This window comes from Phalacrocorax aristotelis, chromosome 3, assembly GCF_949628215.1.
Source record: "Phalacrocorax aristotelis chromosome 3, bGulAri2.1, whole genome shotgun sequence".
In the NCBI taxonomy this organism is placed as follows: Eukaryota; Metazoa; Chordata; class Aves; order Suliformes; family Phalacrocoracidae; genus Phalacrocorax; species Phalacrocorax aristotelis.
The window spans coordinates 7,876,301-7,898,256 of NC_134278.1; the positions used below are offsets into that span (position 1 = coordinate 7,876,301).

Here is a 21,956-nt window from a genome sequence, read left to right on the forward strand (position 1 = left end):
TTTATCACCAAGGTTGAGGGACTGTATCTTGCTATGGGGAAAAACACACAGCCAACAAAACTGATCCCGCTGACCTCATCCTGTCATTTTGCTCCTCAACACCCTCAGCAGAGCGCATTCAACATTCCAGCTAAAGCACAGCCCCTGGCAATGCATCCAGGGTTCAGGACCTACCTCCTGCTTTTTGTCTAAATATCCACTGCAAAATTACACCCCAAGTCACTACTGAACCTTTCCATTTGAACCTTCACAGGCCCAGGAACAGGAATCCCTCTGCAGTACTAGTATTGTCTTTGCAAGTGAAGCCACCTCTCGCTGGCCGCCCTCAAGCCTGACGTTACCAGTACCACCAGTTGCAGTTACTCGACTTTGCTCTCACCCTGCAAAAGCCAGGAGAGGTAGTTGTGGGCACTTCGAACACATCTTTCCTCAGCCAGAGAGGATGTCCCACAGCGACGCCAGAGCGCCAAGAAGGTCCTTGGCATCAGGGGGCTGTCCCACCACGCAGCTGTTTCGCACAGCACATGAACAGCCCCTCTCTAATGTCCTTGGTCATCTTGTGGGCAGGTCCACCTGTGTTCATCTCTCCTTGAGGCTAGGAGCTCTGGGCATTCAGAGCTTTTGGTCGCTATTTGCTTTGCTGGCATTTTTTGTGAACCCTTAAGACATAAGCATGTCTAAGTGACAGAGAAGCACATCCCAAAGCCATGCAGGCTAAAGCAGTGCCATGCAGGCTTGAAAAACACCAAGTTTTATGGCTGAAGTGATCTGAGCTGGTGCTTGGGAATGACTAATAATCACCTAGCTAGCAAGTAGGGTGGTGATATCCCATCAAACACTTCATGGGACAACTGAAGGAGCACTAAAATGTATTTCACCTTTTTCCATGTTTTTTTTTTGTTGTTTATTTAACTTTTGCTTCTGTCCCAGGTATGATCTAGGTCTGGGGAACAGACTCAAAGCATTATGAAATCACTGGGACTCTTTCCCTTGGTGCAAGTAGGCTTTGGTGTGGCCCCTCGGGAACCAACACATTGCTCAGCTGCTCCTGCCCATGTGCACCATGGAAGTAGACTGATGGGCTGCAGCCAAAGGAAAAAGTGCCTCCAGGTTCCTGCATGCAGAAGACGTCAGCCTTGATTGCCTGCAGAGGTGTGCTGCTCTTCCAAAGCATCTCCCTTGAGCAAAACCTATGCCAAAAGTGAGGATGCAAATTCAAATGTATTGAAGCAAACCAGAGTTTATTTAGCATTTATACCCATTCTGTTGTCATATGTGGCTTCTTCTGTCTCCATTTTCCTCTGGTAAACATAGACCTTTTGGTTTTTTTATTTTTTTAATAAAATATATAAAACATTGTGCATTGCTATCCATAGGAAAATTGTAGTTTAACAACAACAAAAAAGAATAAGGCACATTCCTGTGCAGCATCTTCAAATATATATATATATATTTAAAACAAAACAAAAAGAAAACCCTTTTCAACCTCTTTGAGGTTGTTAACTTCTCACCAGTCACTGACACATCTCTTATATTACCATAATTTCACTGTTGGAGGTGGGTTGGATTGTGTTTGACAGGGGCCAGCAGGGAGAACAGACTCAAAAAAATAATAGGATTTTATCCCTGAGGTGTCAGTAAAAAAAAAAAAAGAAGAAGAAGAAGAAATGTTCCTATTGAAAAGGAAGATGAAACAACAGCCATAAATAACTGAATACACTACGGCAAACATCCAAGCACCGAGATGATTTCACAATGGAAGAATCCCCCTCCCTCCCACCCCCCAGTTCTTAACAAGTCGTATTTGCCATCGGGTTTTAATTAGGTTAATCTCATGGCTTCTGAAGTCACAAGACAATCGATCAGGATACACCTCCCCCTCCCTTCCCAAATCATCTTTCCAGATTTGTCGTTCTGTTCACAATTCTCCCACAATCCTCAGGAAAGGGAAACCAAAACGTCCGAAATGAACACCAAAACCTGGCTGACTTCTCTCCCCAGGTAAGAGAGGAGCACTCGTACCGCAGCTTGCCAAATTCCATGTCCCACATGGGAGGACTATAATTGTCACCTTCCTGCCTGCTACTAAGAAGTGAAGTTGCCAACCACCTCTGTTGTAACCAGAAAGTGTCCATGAAAAGGGGTGATAGCAATATGTCGGGGAGAAGGAGATGGGGAAAGCTTTATTGCTGTCCGTCCACACTGCTCCAGGTAGCACGCCTGAAAGGAAAAGGGGAGACACCCACGTAATATTCCTTCCCTCCCTCTCCTCTATCATGTGTGGAGGAGCCCCAGGGTGCAGGGCAGGACGGTCGGACTCCCCATTGCTTAGTAGTAACGGTTGAGGCTCCTGGTCCCTGGGATGTCCGGCTGGCCATTCATCCAGATCTCCCGGATGATGCGCTCCCGCTCCTCCAGCCGCTGAGCTCGCTCCAGCTCCTCCGCTGAAGTGAAGACATTCATGTTCAAAGTCCTCTCGAACCTGCGGTGCCTGCGGGCAGACAGGTCCGAAGTGGTGTCCGAATCGTCATCGCTGTCGCTGCTGTCGCTGTCGCTCTCCCGCTCCCGAGGAGGTTTTTTCGCGGAGGAACATTTGCAGTCAGTTCGGCAGGACACCCGTAGCACCAGGGCCAGCAGGGTCAAGACGAGTCCAATACACACTCCGGAGACAAAATACAGAGCTGCCCGCTCGGGGTTTTCTGAAAGGGGAAAGAAAATTATTCTCGAGAACAACCCTTAAAAGAACAAAACACACAGAGCTCCTCTGTGCACACACCAGCCACGGTCTCTGGAGAGGCAGAGTTTCTAATGGTTACTTTTACTTCCAGACCCTCATTTGCCTTCTCTCCCCAGGGAAACCAGGAAGGGGAATTTAAATGGTGGATTTGCTGCCAAGGCATTTGCCTGCATGCAGAATGTGGGTCTGCTGCAGTCATGTCTTGGAGTTGTCTGGAAGAGGAAAGAGCAGCCCGCAGAATAAAACGCTAATTCCAGTAGCTGCACGAGCAGGGCTGACACTAGGGTGCTGCACGCCCAGCAGCAGCTAAGTGCATCTCTCTGTCGCATCCATTAGCATCATATGAGGAAAAAAGATGATTTACAAAGCTCTCTGTGCTGTGGCCCAGCTGAAACGGGAAGCCTTGCAGCATGGAAAAATGCATATTATTTATTCATATGTTTCATTTGCTTATCTAAAGCAAGTGTACTGGCTTTCTGCCCAGACCACCAAAATGTATACCCGTGCTCCAAGCATAGCTGGAGTCAGTGCCCTAATAGGATGAATGCTACATAGCCACATTTTGGAGGTGATATAACAAGACTCCAAAGGATCCACAATGCCTTTTAAACTAGGTCATCTTGTTTATTAACTACCTCTTTTTTTTTTCTTTTTTTGGGTCATGGGACTACTTAGAAGCATAATTACGATAAATGTTGTTACTGCAATTCCCCTGGGCTGAATCATCTCAGCATATTCCAGGTTAATAGGTACACTGAACGGGTGAAGGTGAACCAAGCAGCAGTGTCAAAGCCAGCTCTGCTCCACTGTGTCTGCTGGGAGTTCGGAGTGCAAGGATGGAGTCAGTTCCTCAGATGAGTCTTATTCCCTTGAACTCAGCGACGGAGCTGTAACAACTTCCAACAGCTGAGAGCCTGACATTCGGCCCCCAAAAATCTCTGTAACTAAAAGGCTGTGCCCTTCCTTCACTTCCCCCTACTGTGCTTTTAGATTCGCTGATTTCCTTAAAGTGAAGTTTGCAGAAGATGAGCTGGAAACCATTTGGAGATATTCAAAACTCAACAGGACAAGTCCCTGCCTTAATTTCAAAGCTGGCTCTAAATTTGAAGTTAACCATGTTCTGAGTAGGGGGTTGGACCAGGTGACCCCTGAAGGCCTCTTCCAGCCTAAATTACTCTCTTATTCAGTGGTCAAAGCCCAAACACTGACTTGGGCACTGTTCAAGGCAAGGCATAGCTCAATGCTTGGAGATGTTCATGGAACAGTTACAGAGACAAAACGCCTTTGAGCTCTTCACTTCTTTCCCAAATAAATCTCAAAGGTGACTGACAAGACAAGGTACAGGAAGATGTCATGATAGTCTGAAAATTGGCTGATAAAGCATGAGACTGTTGCTACAGTGGTTGGTGTGGATGGCATGAGGGAAAAACAGGCTGAAGAAAGACTACAAAAAAAGAGGAGAAAACTGCAGCAGATGCATTCAACAAGTCCAAAAAAAGAGAGGAGAGAAATGCAGCACTAATGGGAACATCAAGTGAGACCAAAGGCAGAGGTTTTAAGCTATTCTGACAAAAGTGAGGCAACAAAAATCCAAAGAGAAGATACCAGGGCAGGCATGAAGGGTATGCCAATGGCTCTTGTAGCAGTCTGGCTGAGTGAAATCCTGGCTCCAATGAAGCTAATGGCAACTCTGAACTCAAGGGGCAGAACTCAAAACTGCAGCCCTGTTTGTGCAGTAGCAAAGCTACTGCCCATCTGGTACTGTGTGAACAGTAAAGAAATGGACTAAATATCAGAGGTTTGAAAACCCCAGGAAAAGTAGGATCACTACCCAATAGCGCTTTTATCTCCACGTGCAGTATAACTCAGGGCAGTAATTGCAAAGCTCCCTTTGCAAGTACGCCTAAGGAGGGCTCCGAGGACATCCAGAGCGTGGATGTGTGAGAAGGAGAATGAGCAGAACTGATCGATTTGTACTGGAAGACACTTGGTCCAGTCTGCCTCTGCTCTGCCTGGCTGACAGGATGCCAGGCACACTTTCCTGAGCACCACGTTCCTGCACACACATGGGCTTGATTTGGTTGCATTAGTTCTACTGCTCACTCTTTTAAAGTAACTCATAAAAAACCCATAGATTGGATCCTGAGACGCAGACGCATGCAGTTCATCTTCCCCCATTTTTGTCCATGTCCTGCTTTTCCTTCCTCCTCCGCACTCCTTTTTCCGTGCTCCTGTATTCAGCTCATGAGCAAGCTGCACCTCGACTGCTACTTAAGCAATCATTTTTCATCCTCTGCTTGTGCTTGTATGTATAGCCCTTCGTGCAGTGCGATGGCTGTAATTGAATCTTTGGGCTCCGGTGGCATTTATGAGCTCCTACAGCTACTCTGTCAACATCTGAGACACTGTCTGGACTTCCTCACTGAGCTGTAACCCTACGTTCAACTGCAGTCTTGGCATTTATCATATGTACAATCCACTCGCACAGCAACATCTCTTTCTTTCACAGCAGAAAGAACAACTTAAGCTAAAAACCACAGGCTCTGCTCTTTCTCAGTTGAAGTAGCTAAGTCAGCAATAGCCTGGATTTGTGGGTTTGACAGTTGATTAGTGATTTTGAGAGCCTCCCCCATTGCATGTTCTACTTCCAAAGACCAAAATGGGGCAACCTCTTCAGCAAATGGATGCTCAGCATCTTCCAAAAACTCGAAGGTGGCCCAGATTCATCATACCAACACTGAAGCTCCTCAAAACACTTGTTATATCTGAAAAAAAAAGCATTTTTTTTTTTTTTATGGACATCAGTAGCAGGAGTTAACATGATTTTGATGTGCACTTGTGTGTTTGTGTGTACATGCATTAACACATGGATTTTTATCAGTGTAGCTTCTTCTACCACTGCTATGGATGACAGCTCAGAGCTATGTTTTCCTCCTAAACTTCTAGCAGGACCCAGTTTCTGTCAACCTCTTTAGCTGGGGTTACCTTTCCCCTTCCTGGTATTTCTCTTTCTGGACTGAAAGCACTGATGAAAATGTCACTGAGTCAAACCTGAATTTAATCCATGCAGACAAAAGATATATGCTCTTTATAACCCTCTACACAAAACCCACCATTTTCTAGGTGCTCAAACTGGCCAAAAATTAGAAACACATTTTATTTTGTTTTTCCAACCAAACCAGCAGCAATTACGGAGCCTGTTTCCTGAGGGCTAACAATCTGCTGGGAGCATCAGCCCAGACTGCCATTAATTCCCCAGGAAATGCCCCAGGCCAAGGTTGTTATTGCTATTATAATAAATTGTTTCAATAAATAAAAAACAATCTAGGCATTAACGCTGCTGGCTTCCTGTGATGGCTTCATGCATTCAGAAACCTCAGCGGGGAGGAAAATTTCAGAGGGCCCCAGTAAAAGGTTCAACATTAAGCATGGCCAGACAAACAGTAGGAGCAATATCTTCTAGGGAATTTACAGTTAGCCCCACAGGCTGCCGAAATCCCCTTGTAGAACAGAGGAAGCTCTCCAGGAGCCCCTTATTAATAAGACTCGGGCCAAGCAGTCTGAAAGTTGGAATTATGTCCCCTGGGTTGTTTTTTGGAAGCCCCTTGTTAATAACTTGGCAGCAAAGCTTTGCTTGTGGAAGAAGAATATAACAGGGATTTGTGGAGGTTTCCCTCCAACTACTTCAGCCTGAATGCAATGACAAAACTAGAATCAGGTCCAGTCCAAAAGGAGGCACTGGAAGTGCTCTGATACAATTTGAATATTTGATATTTATACAACCATGAGGGATGGTTCTGGTCTTGCTGGTAGTCTGTGACTGCAAAGACAGTTCCAGCTGTCATTGAGGCTAGTGAAGTCTTTCCAAACACTCAGACAGGCTTTCGAACAGGTCCATGACAAATAACAGGTCTGAGGTTTGTAGGCAGAGATTGCATCTAATTAAAAAAACTAATTCTGTAAAGAAAATCACCTTTCAAATTGTTATCTTTTGCAAGACTGAACTCCAGGTAATATTTATTTGTTTGATCAGCTCATAAATTCACTCCTCATTGACAATGCTCACTCTTTCTCCCCATTTCTGAAGAAATGTTGTTTTCATAATTCTGGAAGCTGGGATAAGACTAACACCTAACTGGCTTTGACACTCCTAACCATGATGATAGCTGCAAACAGATTTGACGGTGAAAACCAACAGTCCTGCAAAGAGGCTTTTCTTCCTGCTGTGCTGTGATTCTTCACTCCTCGGTTGTCAATAGGAATGTTCCCAAATTTTATAAGGGAACATTGGCCAAAAAGATTGTGGAAATGGGCACAGAGGCTTTCGCTAATATTGGCTCTTCTCGCCTCTGTGCACTGCAAGACTCTGCACGTGCAAGTGACTGAACCTGCAGACTCCATCTGCAGCTGCCCACCCAAACCTTGCCATTTTGTGCAGAAAAAGTGAACACCACCGAGCACAGAGGGGATCCCATTGATTTGTGGATGCACCACTCAGGCTAAGAGACACCCCACTGCCAGGAGGCAGGAAAAGTAGTAGAGTGGAATGTCCTTTCAAGCACGCACTTTACCCATGAAATACCAAGCGCCCGTAGTTGCTTTTTCCAGGAGTGGGTGTGAAAGTATACAACACACTCTGCCCCAACAGAAAAAACACCTTTATATGTTGTCCCGGCCTATTTACAATTTTCTCTTTCAAAGTCCTGTTTTAAGCCAACTCATCAGCACAGGGAAGCCCTGAATACAGCACTTTCAGTCTGCAGAGTTTACCTGAGAGATGTTTTTAGTGTCATGAAACAGAACAGTTCTTGCACTAATGTTTCTCTTTGGCACCAAGGCTGTGGTCAGGAGCAGTGGGAAGATGTGTGAACCAGAACCAGCCCTCCCTGGCCGCCTGATACCCTGCCTTTCCTGAGCCACTATAATGGCTCCTCTATGGACATCAACAGCTGCTGTGGCTTAAGCTGCCTTCAGGGCCCCAAACTCAGGGAGAATGAAAAATTCCAACTGTTCCTCTGCTCAAAATCTGCAATATGAAGAGGAATGGCTTTGCAGTGCTCTAGTTTTATGCAAATTATATTTGTGCCCTGTGACACAGCTTGTCTTTGAACTCATAATCTAAAACCTCTCCATATTCACGTATGACAAAATAAATAATTCCAAATCCATCGTTTCTGCTAAAAGCAGGGGGCTAAATTGCATGCAGCAGATAAAGATGGTTTAGGGCATCTGCTGTTTCAATCCATGGGGCAGCCATCAATTATTTCTGTAATAAATAACAAACTGAACATATATATCATTGAGACTAAAACCCATCTAACAGCCATGGTTAAGTATACTGGAAAACATGAGCAACAAGCTCCTGAACTCATCACTGGAAACCAAAGTCGTGAGGTCTGAGTTTTACCTATTTGACATCCAGTGGATGTGAACACATCACAAGGAGACCACATCATGAGAGGGCAAGCAAATCCCACAGAAACAAGACAGTTAAAGCTGTCCTTATTTATTATTTGTGCTACAGTAAAATCTAGAGGCTCCTGCCAAGACTGACACCCTGTGAAGGGAATGAATCAAGGCCTTGTGCCCTACAAAACGAATGCCGGGTCAAAGACTTCTGCTGTGGTCTGTGGAAGCAAAGTCCATGGGGCATCGTCAGCAGCCCTGAATCATAGTCCCAGCTGTCCCCAACCATAAATCCTACAACATTCTGCTGTCCATTACTGTTCAGAGGGGAAAAATAATATTAACAACATTTTATTTTATAGTAAGATTGGGAATGCAGGTATTTTCATGCTAAAAAATGGCAACTGTAGGTAAGAGATGGGGAGAAGTGTGACAGAGAGGAGACTACTTTAAAGTTTGCTTGTTCTAATCTTTCCTTAGAGAAGCTGTGCAAGACAAAAATACATCCTACTCCGCTACCTTTTGTGAAGAATACTACTAATTCCTCTTAAGCTGCCTGCTTCTTAAAGGTGTCATGAAAAGATGGATCCTGATGCCACCACTGGACGTGTAGAAGGGGAGAACTTTGGATTCACCATTCATGGTACTTTTAGAAGGACCCTCCACTAAATGTGCAGAAGACTCTTACTAATCTACTCAGTGATGCCAAACCGCAAAGCCCAGGTTAGTTGTTTCAAACCAGAATACTGGTCTGCAGCAACATGATGGTATCTCAGCAAGAGCATGGCACTGAGAATGCATTAATATTTAATGAATTAGCAAGACTGAATGGCACACAGACATGAAAAACTAGCTCACAGATATTGGAGTTTTAGTTACACAGACCTCAAAGCTCCAGAATAGCATAATTGCGTTACAGTGGTGCCAGCAGACTGGCTGCAGTATACAGAATTATTAACAGCATGTAGCAAAAGAGCAACACATTAATATTATTAGCAAGGTATTATTGCTAGGCAATAAACACTGCAAGGTAATAAGCATAGAAACCTTTCATTAAACAAATGGAAAACACCCATAAGAAAAAGTGACCACAAACAGTATGTCCTGCCTCAGGAGGCTAGTTACACAGAAACCAGAGCCCTCCTTCTGGTGAAAGCAGCAGAGATTGGCCTAAAATATGCTGAATTAGTGCATCCGATGCTATTCAGCCAGTGCCTCTCCTGGTTTTGGGCTAGGTCCTCCAACTCTTTAGGCAACCCTTACTGCTGACAAGGTACCTCATGCAGCTGTGGGATAGGAAATATTTGCACTATATCACCTGCCTCTGCTTCACTATGTGCTATCACTGGTGTTGATCCCAAGCACTCAGTAGGGTATACAATCTTTATTTCAACTTTTAAAATGTATCTTATTAGAAGACTGCACCTCTGTTACTTGAAAGATACATGTGGGTGAAAGATAAACTGTGATCCAAGGAAATCTTACTCTAAACTAGATTTAAATAAGCAATTAAGCAGACTCTCAAGTTACTTCATCTTCACACTTCCACTGAAGATAAGCCAAATTCTCCTAAGCAGGGTAATGATCTGAGTGCTGCTTATTTTCCAAATTACAGGACAACAGGCTTGCCTCCTTAATGAGTCAGGCTTTGATCTCCAGGAAAATGGAACATTAGGAATAATACCACATGTAAGATTACATTGTATTTAACTCCAGATGAGAGCAAATCCAGTGCAAAGCAGAGCACAATAAACCCGGTTATATACTGTCTGCTAGAGCTGCCCTGGTCAGGTCTTTCAAGGGAGAATTTGCTGAGAGATGAATGAAAAATACAAATGCTTCAAAGTGGCAGATTTAGCCCTAGGTGACTGTGAAATATAGGTTCAGTTGAGGGTCTACAAGGAGCTCGTGAGAGCCCAGAGAGATGGCAGCCACAAGACCTACCTGTGATAAAGGCATACGCTGCTAGGACGTTGCTGAGCAGTGCCATCTCTGTGCTAACGCCCACGGGCTCCATGCTGCTGTTGAGTGCCGGCGGTTGTGTCTCATCCACGGGAAGCAGGAAGGGGGTGTTGTCTAGAGGGTAGAAGGTGGCCGATCTCCCTTTCTTCTTCTCTGCTTTGAAACAGAAATGGAATGAGGAACAAGGCACGTGCTCCAGCCCTACCCTGCCCTATCCCCACCAGGTCAGCATCTGCATTCAGAAATCTGGAGCTGCTCAACAGCAAGCCCTCCAATTTTGTCCCTTTTTGGGGGGCAACTAAACCTTCTCAGGTAGCTTCAGCTGAGCACATACCCTGTCTGCATCCTGGCAGCATCTCTCCCCCTTCTCCTGCTCTTTCATGTCACCACTTAGACACACCCACCTATGCTACAGCAAATATATAATCAGGTTTCTTTTCTCTTATGTAAATCAAAGGAGCCTTTATCAGCAGTGGATTCAGCTAAGCTTGTAATAAGGACTGGAAAACACAGGCAGAGCCGGCAATCCTCTGCTGGTGTCATGCTGTAGTGATCCGTCCACACCTGGCAAACAGACGTGCTTTCTCTCCAGCCTTCACGGGGAAGGGCAGACCTGAATTTATTACTTCCTTCAGAAGCCCACTCGTATTGTGTTTCACCCAGACACCATTTCCCCTTTGGAGAGGTGAGTGAACATGGGTTAATGATTTTATTTTATTTGTTGAAGACTGGAGCTAAGGAGGCAGCTCATTCCAGGAGGCTCAATGAGACCCTTTCAGACCTTATCAGCTTGCTGCCGAGTGCTCCCTGCACCTTGATCTGCGGGCAGACACCCCCACTAGTCACAAAACACTAATTGTTTTAAAAACATATTAAAAAGTCAGTGCATGGGATCCAGCTCCATCACCCATGTGATTGTTTAACTGTAGCTATTACAGTTTTTCAGGTTCCCTTCCCTGGGGTGTCTGGTTCTGGCCAAAAGCAAGCATCACACTGCAAAATCACAGACTTGCACCTGGCTTCCACTTATCTGCGGGTATTAAATTCAGGAACTGTCAGGTCTATCTCTGATAATGCCATCAGTGCCAGGTAAGCAAAGGCACTCTGACAGCAGCCACGACACGAGATGGTCTGTGGTCACCGGCTGCCTGATCCGTCTCCTTTCCCTGCAAACCCAGCAGCGTGAGATGTCACGTTCAGCTTCCTGCTGTGCGTGCCAGGAAGCGGCTCAGCCCAGGGGAGCAGTAACAGAAATTGAGGGGTGTCAAAGAGAACAGGTAATACTGGATGGAGAGGGATGGAGTGCATGACCGTGCATGCAGTGATGCCAATGCCTGATCTGCCTCAGAGGAGAAGCAGCAGGGATGGATGTCCAGGTGTTGCTGTAAGGGATCAGCCCCAAGGAATGCAGGCACAGTTGTATCTCTGCCACTGAATAGCTGCATGGCCTTGGGAAAGCCACATGTTACAAGCTACCAAGATGTAAACAGATGGCCCTGAAGCAACATGCTTAAACATGGGTGCCCGGGTGGCAGATACAAAAGGTAAAAATATCCCAGGAACCTCTTCTTTTAGGAGAATAGAGATCACTGAAAATCAGTTGTACAAATGGAGGCACTAGGGCACAGAGGGTCAAGGGCACATTCAGCAGGAAATCAATAGCAACATTTTGGAAAATCTTTTAATTCAGATGTAGACACCAACATGCCCTCTATTCTCCCTGTCTGGTAAATCTATGTCTGTACAAGTGGTTGGATTTGTCTCTACCACTGTTTCTGTAAATAAATCCATAGAAGCAGGGTAGATTTTTCATTTCTAAAAACGGAACCTAAAAACTGGATACTTCAGAGCATCTCACATAGCAACGTGTATCTGAACTGAGGCAAATGAATCCTGCTATTAGTTGACAGATCCTACAGAGTCATTCAGCTCTGGCCATAGCAGACACTTAAAGCTTGATGTATTTGCTCATACACAGACAACTAAGAGACCCCAGGGTCAGGAGGACATCCACGCAGAGATGGCAGGTATGAGAAGGGATGTAGGGGAAAATCTCACACTTCTAGGGCAGCATCTAGAAGCCAGGTGAACACCCCAGATCATCTCAAATGACACATTCATATGGGGGTAACTGAATCCTGCTCAAGGTGTCTACATACCGAGGACTGGCTCTGAACTAGTTAATCTAAAATCCCTTCACAATCAATAAAAATGAAGGGCAGCACCAGGATATAATCTCATATATATTTCATTACTATACCTCATCATAAACAGGACTGCTGAGTTAAATGGCTTCAGGTTCCTGCTAGGTCTTTGAGATTCTACAACTCTGCATTAAAGTCCAGTTAATGTGGCTGGACTGCAGCTGCACAGAGCTGTGAGGGAATGAACCTGGGGCCTCTGCGCCATGCTCTCTCACAAGTCCTGTTCTGAGTTAGTGACAACCCACCTCCACGGGATCTCACTAGGACTAAGGTTTAAATTACACTTGAAGTGGGAGCTTCCATGTGCGTGTGCTAGATCAGCCAGGAAAGGCTCAGATGGACACCACTTCTGTTGGGCACGGGGCAGCCCTTGAAAACGGTGCTCTGCAATAATGGTGTATTTAGGAGACAGAGTACGGCATAACTCCTCTCATGTGCCATGTAAGAAGAATCTTCTTTTTTTCCACTTCTGACATGTCCAAAGAACAGATGCAATCAAACAAGTTTTTAAATGAATACTCATCTGCATACACTATACTCTAGCAAAGAGCACCACAAAACCACAGAACTGGTTTTGTCATCTGCAGGATTGTACAAGCACAGACAGAAAATGACTGGAGTTATGCAGGAGGGAAAAAACAAACAAACACAATTTCATGAGGGCCATGTGTTGCTACGTTATGCAGTTCCCTGGTCTGCCATTCATTCCAGGATCATACTAAAAGACAACCCCTTTCCTTCTTGCTAGTTTTGAAGACCTTGACTATGGCTAATCAGCTCACCTTCTCTCTTCATCACCCTTTCTTAGCTGTTCCCAATCACTCGAACTGTTTCCCTGTGACTTCACACCAAAGCTGAGCAAAATTATTTTAGCTAGCAGTAAATTTGCACAACACCACAGTATAAGCATAGGAGAGATTATTCAGGATACCAGGCTGACTTTAGGAAATAGTGTTGATAAAAGAAGTAAAGTGGAAAGGGAGATTACATAAATGTCCAAATATTTCCTTTTGCTATTTTCAAAAATTTTGTTTAGCTTTTAATTTCCAAATCACATCTTTGTTTGAAAAGTGGTGCATATTTTAAAAATGAATGAATAAACAATGTGAAAACTAAACAAAAGGTGTCATTTGTAGAGTGAAATGTTTAGACGAATGAAAATGAATTCAGGATCTTTTTTTTTCTTGTTTAAAAGAAACACCAGGATGACAATATTTATTTTGGGCTAACACAAATTCTTTTCCTTGACAATTTTTTAGTAAGACCTCCAAACTGACAAATCTGTTATTGCCGACTCCTAATTATCTGTGGATTTACTGTCCAAGCTGTGGATTAACTATGCCAGGAGTGTAGACAGAGACAAGGTAGCTCTGCCCATACCCAGCCTAGAGCTGAATCTCTGGGAGCACAAGCTGGGAATTTCAGAGGTAATGTTGTATACCATCTCCTGTGTGTTGGGAAACACAGTGCAAAATGACCAACTAACCCAATTCACGCTCACCTGTGCTTTTCCTTTATCCCTACACCATTGCTTCCTCTTACTCACCTATCCCTACAGATAGCTAAGGTTTGACTTCATTCATATCTCTTGACTTTGTGTTTTATGAAAATAGCTTCACATTTCAAAACTCAGTTGAAAACTTCTCTGCCCACTGTGAAGTAGATCTACTGTCTCTGCCCCATTTTTTTTTTTACTTTGCCACTCTATTAGACAGGTCTGTAAAGTATTTCTGTGATGAGATTTGACATGCGTGGCCATGACCGCTGTTTCAAGGAACCCAGTGTGAGTTTTACAGTTCACTTCACTCCATCGCTGGTCACACCTTGAAGCTTCTCCTTCTGACTGTGGCACGGATGGGGTTTGGGAACAATATAGAAACCCAGATAACGGGAGACAGAAGGGAACAGTTACCACAACACAGTGAGGTTTGGGCCAACATCCCAATAGTCATAGCTACCTGGAAGAGCTCGCCCTATGTTGGAGGGAGAGACATCAGAAAGGAACACGCCGTCCTCTATAACATTGGGATCAAACACTCTTGGCCGCAGTGGAAAATGTGGCTTCTGAAATCCTTGGTAATTGGTTGGTCTTGGCTGGGTTTCATGCAGAAGCTTCTTGGGAACTGAAAGAGAGGAGTAAGAAGAGCACAGCTGTGAGAGTGAGTTATTTCAGCGGGTCAGAATGAGAATTATCACATTACACTATGGGCTCAGCCGATACTTAATTATACCATGTGCAGACCAACAGACACTCATTTACCACTATGATGAATGCTTGCCAAACGCCAGCACAGAGACATTCAATGAGAGAACGCTGGAAACTATAAAGTTATTAAGATATTGTTTATTTACAATTAAGCTTTAAGACTAGACTAAGGATCAGATTCAGACATCTTATTTAGACACCCATCTTGGAAACTGAAATGCCTAATAAGCCAGGCTTTGGCCTCAGCCCTAAGCTTCAGAGTACTCCGACTAGACACTTCTGTTCCAACTGTGATAGCAGGCTGGGCAGGATGCCCCATAACAACGGGGACTTTGGGGTATGCCTGAATTGCTGCCTCTCTCCGGCCATCAAGCTGCTGGCTCAAGACTGCACATCAGAAGTTTGTGTCTTCTCCAGATTCACAAAACCAGCCTCTGGAGGATGCTGTTCACATGAAATCATAAAGCTTAAATCATCCACCACAGAAGTAAAAAAACCCACTTGTAAGAATCCCTCCCCACCCTGTGAGATCTAAAATACACTGGTCCCCACTGGGCTTTGGGCTTTAAGTGAGCTGGGAAAGGCCCATTCTCCATTCCCACCATCCTGAGATGGAGGGTGAAGACTCAGCTGATCACTACTGCTCTCTGTGTTTCTCAGTCACAGCATCAGCAATACACAGGTGAGTAGGTTAATATGTGACAGTTTTGTCAGGACTTCTATGGCCTTTTCTTTGTCTTATGGCCTTAGTAAGAAGAGTATTTTCTCCTTGATGTTGCAAGGTCAGCTCTTCAGCTGTACATCCAGGTAAAGAAATCAAAGTCAGTGTAACTACTTCAGTGTACACCCACTGAAGGTGAATCCACACAGTAAATTCACTAATTTGCCCTGTAGGGACAGAGCAGCATGTCATTTACAGAACCAAACCAGTTCTCTGCCTCAGCCATGGCCAGCACCTGAGGCTGTTTCAGAGCAAAGTACTTTTCTATACAAAGAGAAGAAACACATATACACGTCGTTCTGCTCAGAAATTAGAGGAATAGAGTGATGAAAGAGAAAAAGAAATTAAAATTTCTAAGGAGAAAGATACATTTTCCCCATCAGTGACTGTATACTAATATATACATAAAACCACCATTTTGTCCCTGCAGAAAACCAAGACTTTACTATGATAAAGACAGATGGTTGACAACCATGCATAAGTGCCCTACACCCACAGAAACCCCAATATTTCTGGGATGTTTAGTGCTCCTTTCTCCAATGGCAACTGCCTCTCTCGTCCCAAGCAGGCTGCCACCTCCTAGTGCCTCAGTTTCCCCACTGCTTCATTGCCGATCGTGCTATCTTTCATCTCCACTCTTCACAGGGGTGTGAAAAAGCGTAATTAAAAATGCAAAGCATTTCAAGATCCTTGGCACAAGCATGAAGGAGGACTTGGAAAGACTGCAACCCTGGAACAGAAAGGAAATTCCTACCTGCCCCCTGCAGCTAATCAGCTGCCAAGCTGGAACATGAGATTTAATCACGCCCATTAAATTTGCCTGCACAGCTACAAATATTACTGGTGGGGGAAGTGATCCAACCACCCTGTTTACATTGTGTTCGACTTACTGCCTTTGCTGAGGCAAAGAAAATTGTAACTGTATTTACTGACTGACCTCCTATATTAGGCTGCCAAGATATCAGCACTGAAGTTCTTGCATTATTAGTAGAGTCATGCTAGGTCAGGAAACAGACATCAGAACCCCACAGCTTCTGAATATCAAAGAGCTGGCACAGCAGTTTCTAGTGAAACCTGAATTGGCAACTGTCCTCTGACGGGAAGACAGAAAAAGAAACACATCCCCTGTTAGGAACTAGACAGAAGCAAGGGGGATACCTGTGCCAGAGAAATATCAGAAAGTCTGGGGAGGCGGCAGGCAGAAGAGACATCATCCTGCAGACCACACAGTCGGGGAGAATTGTGATTCTGGGTGCCTAATTTAAGCAACCAAAGGGACCTGACATTCAGAAGGCATAGAGCTCAGCACCCTCCAAAAATCAAGATCCCTTTTGCTGTACCTCAGTCTGAGGACCTGAAAGGCATTTGAAAGACGCAAGGCAGTTTTCCCTTGCATGCTTTTCATCCAAATTGCATCCTAGTAACCTGTTGATGTGCATCCAATGAAGAAAATGAAGGAAGAAGAAAACAGACAAAATTTTAGCAGATTTTGGCTAGTCTTTCATGTTTCAGACTGACTCTTCATAAACATCTCCTTTCACCTCCCAGTATTCATGGCCATCTCGGCAGCAGAACACAGGCTGGATGGAGCTGCATGTTTCTTTGAAAAGGTGATACCACCAGACACTTAAACATTTGAGCCAAGTCAGGGAAAGAAACACCATATTTTCCTAATTGCACTCAGGGAACTTAGCTATGCCTTTTCCACTTTGTCATTGCCACTATGAATGCTACCTATGGGACTGGGAGAGGAGTCAGGGTAAAGCCAAACATCATAGTCAGCAACTGGTCAATAGCATCCCAAGGAAGGGTGGAGATGGAGAAGTATCCAGAGGAAAGCATTCATAGAGACTTTTTATTGTCACAGCACCATAATGGGGTACAGTTGTGCTGTTATCCCTTTGGGATGGCTAGGGAAGTAAGATGACTATCAAGTAGGTATTTGGTACCTAAAAACGCAGGTGGGTATGAAGAGAGATTCCCAAAAGCAGGCATTTACTTAACGTCCCTGATTAGCGTGCACTTTGGTACTTTCAAAAATCCTAAGAGGTGCTTGTCGTCATTTCAGCAACTTAAAATTCTGGAAGCAACCTAGTGCAACACAGGACGTCTACGGCACATGAACCTAGGACTTTTCCATTTCAAGGGACCATTTTTCTCTGTGCACTCCATAAACATCTTGAGGACATTTGGTGGGTTGACTCTGGCTGGATGCCAGGTGCCCACCAAAGCCACTCTGTCACTTCCTTCTTCAGCTGAACAGGAGAGAGAAAATATAATAAAAGTCTCATGGGGTGAGATGAGGAGAGGGATATCACTCTCCAATCACCATCATGTGCAAAACAGACTTGACTCAGGGAAATTAATTTAACTTATTACCAATCAAATCAGAGTAGGGTAATGAGAAATAGAACCAAATCTTAAAAACACTGTACCCCCAACCCTCCCTCCTTCCTGGGCTCAACTTCACTCACAATTTCTCTACCTCCCCCCAACCAGTGGCACAGGGGGACAAGGAATGGGGGTTGCGGTTCATCACACATTGTCTCTGCCTCTCCTTCTCAGGGGGAGGACTCCTCACACTCTTCCCCTGCTCCAGCGTGGGGGCCTTTCCCATGAGACAGCTCTCCATGAACTTCTCCAACATGAGACCTTCCCATGGGCTACAGTTCTTCACAAACTGCTCCAGCCTGGATCCCTTCCACGGGGTGCAGTCCTTCAGGAACAGACTGCTCCAGCGTGGGTCCCCCACAGGGTCACAAGTCCTGCCAGGAGCCTGCTCCAGTGTGGGCTCCTCTCTCCATGGGGCCACAGGTTCTGCCAGGCCCCCACGGAGTCAGAGCCTCCTTCTGGCACATCCACCTGCTCTGGTGTGGGGCCCTCCCCAGGCTGCAGGGGGATATCTGCTCCACCGCTAACCTCCATGGGCTGCAGGGGCATAGCCTGCCTCACCGTGGCCTTCACCACAGGCTGCAGGGGGATCTCTGCTCCGGCACCTGGAGCACCTCCTCCCCTCCTTCTTCACTGACCTTGGTGTCTGCAGAGTTTTCTCTCTCATGTATTCCCACTACTCTCTTTGGCTCTGATTGCCCATGGTTTCCCCCCACCTCCCCTTCTGAAATACTTATCCCAAAGGCACTACCATCACCACTGAGGGGCTTGGCCTTGGCATGGTGGGTCTGTCTTGGAGCCGCCTGGCATTGGCTCTATCAGACATGGGGGAAGCTTCTGGCAGCTTCTCACAGCAGCCACCCCTGTAACCCCCCTGCTACCAAAACCTTGCCACACATATCCAGTAGAGGATATTTTGCCAGGAAAGGCCAGGAGTACATAGAGTGACTGCACGCAACAATTCTCTTCTTTTTCTAGTTTGTACAGTGCTAAACCAATACACAGCTCAGGTAGCTTGATTTAGAAAGAGAGAAAAATTGAAAGGATTTCTGAAGTGCATAACACCTCACAATTTCCAGTTAGCTTCTGTGTGGCAGCCAACTCCACAAGAAGGATCAAACATCTGGTTCCTTTGAAATACCCTCCTTAAATTCTCCAGAGAGGAGTTCATCTGACACAAAGCATGGCATGAACTGAAGCAAGGTGTCAAGAAAAGTTATTTGTTATTAAAACCGCCATAAAAAAGTACCTAGGATGTTAGTCTTATCTCAGCATTAAGCACAGAAATCCTGGCAGGGAAGGGTTGGCACTTGGCCTGCTCCATTGAATCAAGCGGAGAAGTTAAAGCATCTCAGTCAGCAGAACAAGTGATGTATGTGGACAGGAGGGGAAGAAATAGGGCCTTCAATCAAAGCATTAACACAGCTTATAATCAGGAGCCCTGCACCTTAAAATGCACATGAGAAATGAGCTGGGATCATCTGGAAGAGAGGAGATGCGTTGCTCTGGGCATCTGGGGACCTTCGGTCTCTCAGGGGGTAGCAGTTAGCATTGAGATGTGGTTATTTATCAAAATGATAAAATTCTCTGGTAACTGGGGCTGGGCAGCCAAGCAGCACAGGAAGAGGTGTAACTTTCAGGATGGCAAGCCATGCTTTGCCACCCACCCCAGGGTCCAACTCGGGCATCCCTGCATGGGCTCCACATGAGCCAGGACTTGATCTGGAGAGTGAAGTGTCACCATGACTGTGACACTCCATGGAGGCACTTGGAGAAGGTGGTTGTAGGTTACAAACCTGAAAAGGAGCTCTTGGATCAGCAAGTTCATTCCTGTGCCATTACAGGCTTTCAAGTCTTTATATAATCTTTCTGTGTCTACGTTAAAAGCAGTCCCGGCTACCAGCTCCCACTGCTCATATGTCTGAATCAACATCATGCTAGCAATAATTTATACCAGTTCCCAACCTGAGACCTGCATTACCCAGTTGCAATGAATTAATGGTATCAATCCCACAACAAAACCTCATCGCCACTGCCTGCCAGCTTCCCCCCTGCAGGAACAGGGGCAAAGGAAAATCAAAGCCAGAGTGCTCTCACTGGCAGAGCAGGCCCATCAGATTAGTTTACAAGCAACCAACAGGACAGTGTGAAAAGGCACATGCTGGTGCTGCTGACAGTGTCCTTATTCGTACTTGATGGAGACTCCTTCTGCTGGGGTTTTCACACAAGCACTCTCTTGTGTGGCCAGAAAACTGAGGGCTTATGAAAAGAAAAGGTTACTGTGCCTACAAGCAGCAAAATTCTGAATTATGGTGCTAAGAGATGGAAAGGCCAGCTGATACCTCACCTCTCTGTTCACTAAGATCACTTGCTGTATACTTTCTACTGTTTTGATCTACCTAGTTTTAAACACTCCAGTTCTAGAGGTTTGTCTAATTGTCACAAGAGATTATTTTGCAAAGGAATATTGCTCTTTCTGAGGAATGCTATTTCAATATGCTGCTGAGTGTTTCAGTTTAAGTGCATATATTATTCCCCTAGTCAAAACATTTGACTGCTATAACCCCCAAATTTTACAGATGAACTGGCTCAGGGACAGAGATTTTAAAGTGTTTAAATATCAAATTTGTCCAGTTTCACAGACTCTGTGCCAAAGAGAAGAAACAAATTCAGGCTCCCTATATTTCAGTCTCATACTCAAACCATCCCTTCTCTTTGCTAATTTGACCACTTGCTGTTTCCTGATGCTTGCTCAGTTCCATTCCCAGGACCCAATTATCCCCTGATCTCCATCTTCACTGTATATACACACATCAGTCAACTGGAGGGGAGACCAATGAAAGCTCAGTCTTAAAAACATACAGACAGGGGGGTTTGTCGTTCTCCAGTCCTCCACTATATATTCACTTGCGCATTTCCAACCCATAAGGTTTACTCTGAAAGCTCAGTATGATTAAAGCAGATCTGCAGGACCTTCAGCAAATCCTCCTGTGAATGCTTGAAGCACAGTGCAATTTGAACAAAACACGACTCCCTTACCATTGAAAATTACAACCAAGCCTTTTATCTGGGCAGGTTGAGGCCAGGAACTGTTGATGCTTGACATACTCTTTAAACAACAACAAAATAATCCTACTATGAGTAAACACCCAGTATAAACTACTGCAGGTTTTTAGGGGTAGCAGCTCTGAAGGATTTTTTTTTGAGACTTGAAAATGCACAGTATCCAGTCAGAAATGGGATCATTCATGTTTCTGAACTATTACAAGCAACTCCTTAGCACATATATGAGGTATATGGCGCACTCAGATTGCAGAACTACAGCTTTTTATGTGCTGAAAACCTAAATTCACTAAGCAGTCAGTCAACAATATCTATTAAAATAATGGATTTTTGGCTGTGTCAGACCACAAAATATCACAGTGTAATCACAGAGCAAGAAGGAAAAGTCCCATACACGAATAGACTCTACAACTGGTGACAACAGTAACACTGCTGTGTAGCTAGAAACATGGGGATGCAGATATTAATTTGATTAGCAAAAGTAAATTGAGGCACATTCTACCCCCTTGGCTTTTTCCCAAGGGTCTCAGACATGGCCAAGGAGCAAGCTCAAATCTCTTCCTGCTGTCTGTGCCGCCGTCTAGGTTAGTGTTGGATGTGCCCTTTTCAAGTGACTAAAACACCATTTGCTTCACGTGGCAAGAGTTTTTGGCTTTTGTTACTATCACAGGTGTAGTGTCAAACATCCAAAGTATACCTTCAATTCCTGCCCTGCCACTGGGCATTCCCCCTTTACCTGAGAGCAGAGCTATTGCTATTTGGTCAGATATAAGTATAATCACTTGATAGGAGATCATCAGATCCTACACCTCTCAAATGTCTCCGTGAGCAGCTAGGTGGCCTGGGCATCCCCATCTGAATCACAGAATGCCAGGTTGGAAGGGACCTCGGGGATCATCTAGTCCAACCTTTCTAGGAAGAGGAAGGCTGAGTGCACTGGACATCAACTCTGTGCCTTGGCTGCAAAGCCATATTGTACCTCTGGGCATCCTGTATCATATTTAGAGTAAAAATATACTACAGTTTACATAGAAAGTGTAAAGTGTCCCAGGAGACAGCAGGAGATGTGAAAGGACTTTGTGCAATAGAATGTAAGTCTGAAAGATGGGATTTGATTGACGGGCTGCCATGTAAAATCTTTACTCACAAATAAAACAGAGGCTTAACAAACACAAGTGGTCAAGACCTCAGCTTTCCATCTCCTTCAGTCACTTTAAAAAGGGAATTTTTTTCACCCAGCATCAACGTAGTCTGCAATCCTGAAAC

The 21,956-nt window shown here is 44.9% G+C and overlaps 1 protein-coding gene across 2 annotated transcripts in view; it reads right to left on the reverse strand.

Moving 5' to 3' along the window:
• Positions 1-1,222: 1,222 nt before the first annotated feature.
• The window catches only part of LOC142054297 (protein eva-1 homolog C-like), a 232,709-nt gene continuing 211,975 nt past the window's right edge, over positions 1,223-21,956 (reverse strand). For both annotated transcript variants that reach the window (XM_075086676.1, XM_075086677.1), the window contains 3 exons: positions 14,268-14,432; positions 10,088-10,261; positions 1,223-2,699 (listed from right to left, as the gene is read on the reverse strand). In XM_075086676.1, coding sequence (XP_074942777.1) covers positions 2,329-2,699; positions 10,088-10,261; positions 14,268-14,432 — 710 coding nt within the window. In that variant the 3' untranslated portion in view covers positions 1,223-2,328. The remainder of the gene's footprint in view (positions 2,700-10,087; positions 10,262-14,267; positions 14,433-21,956) is intronic.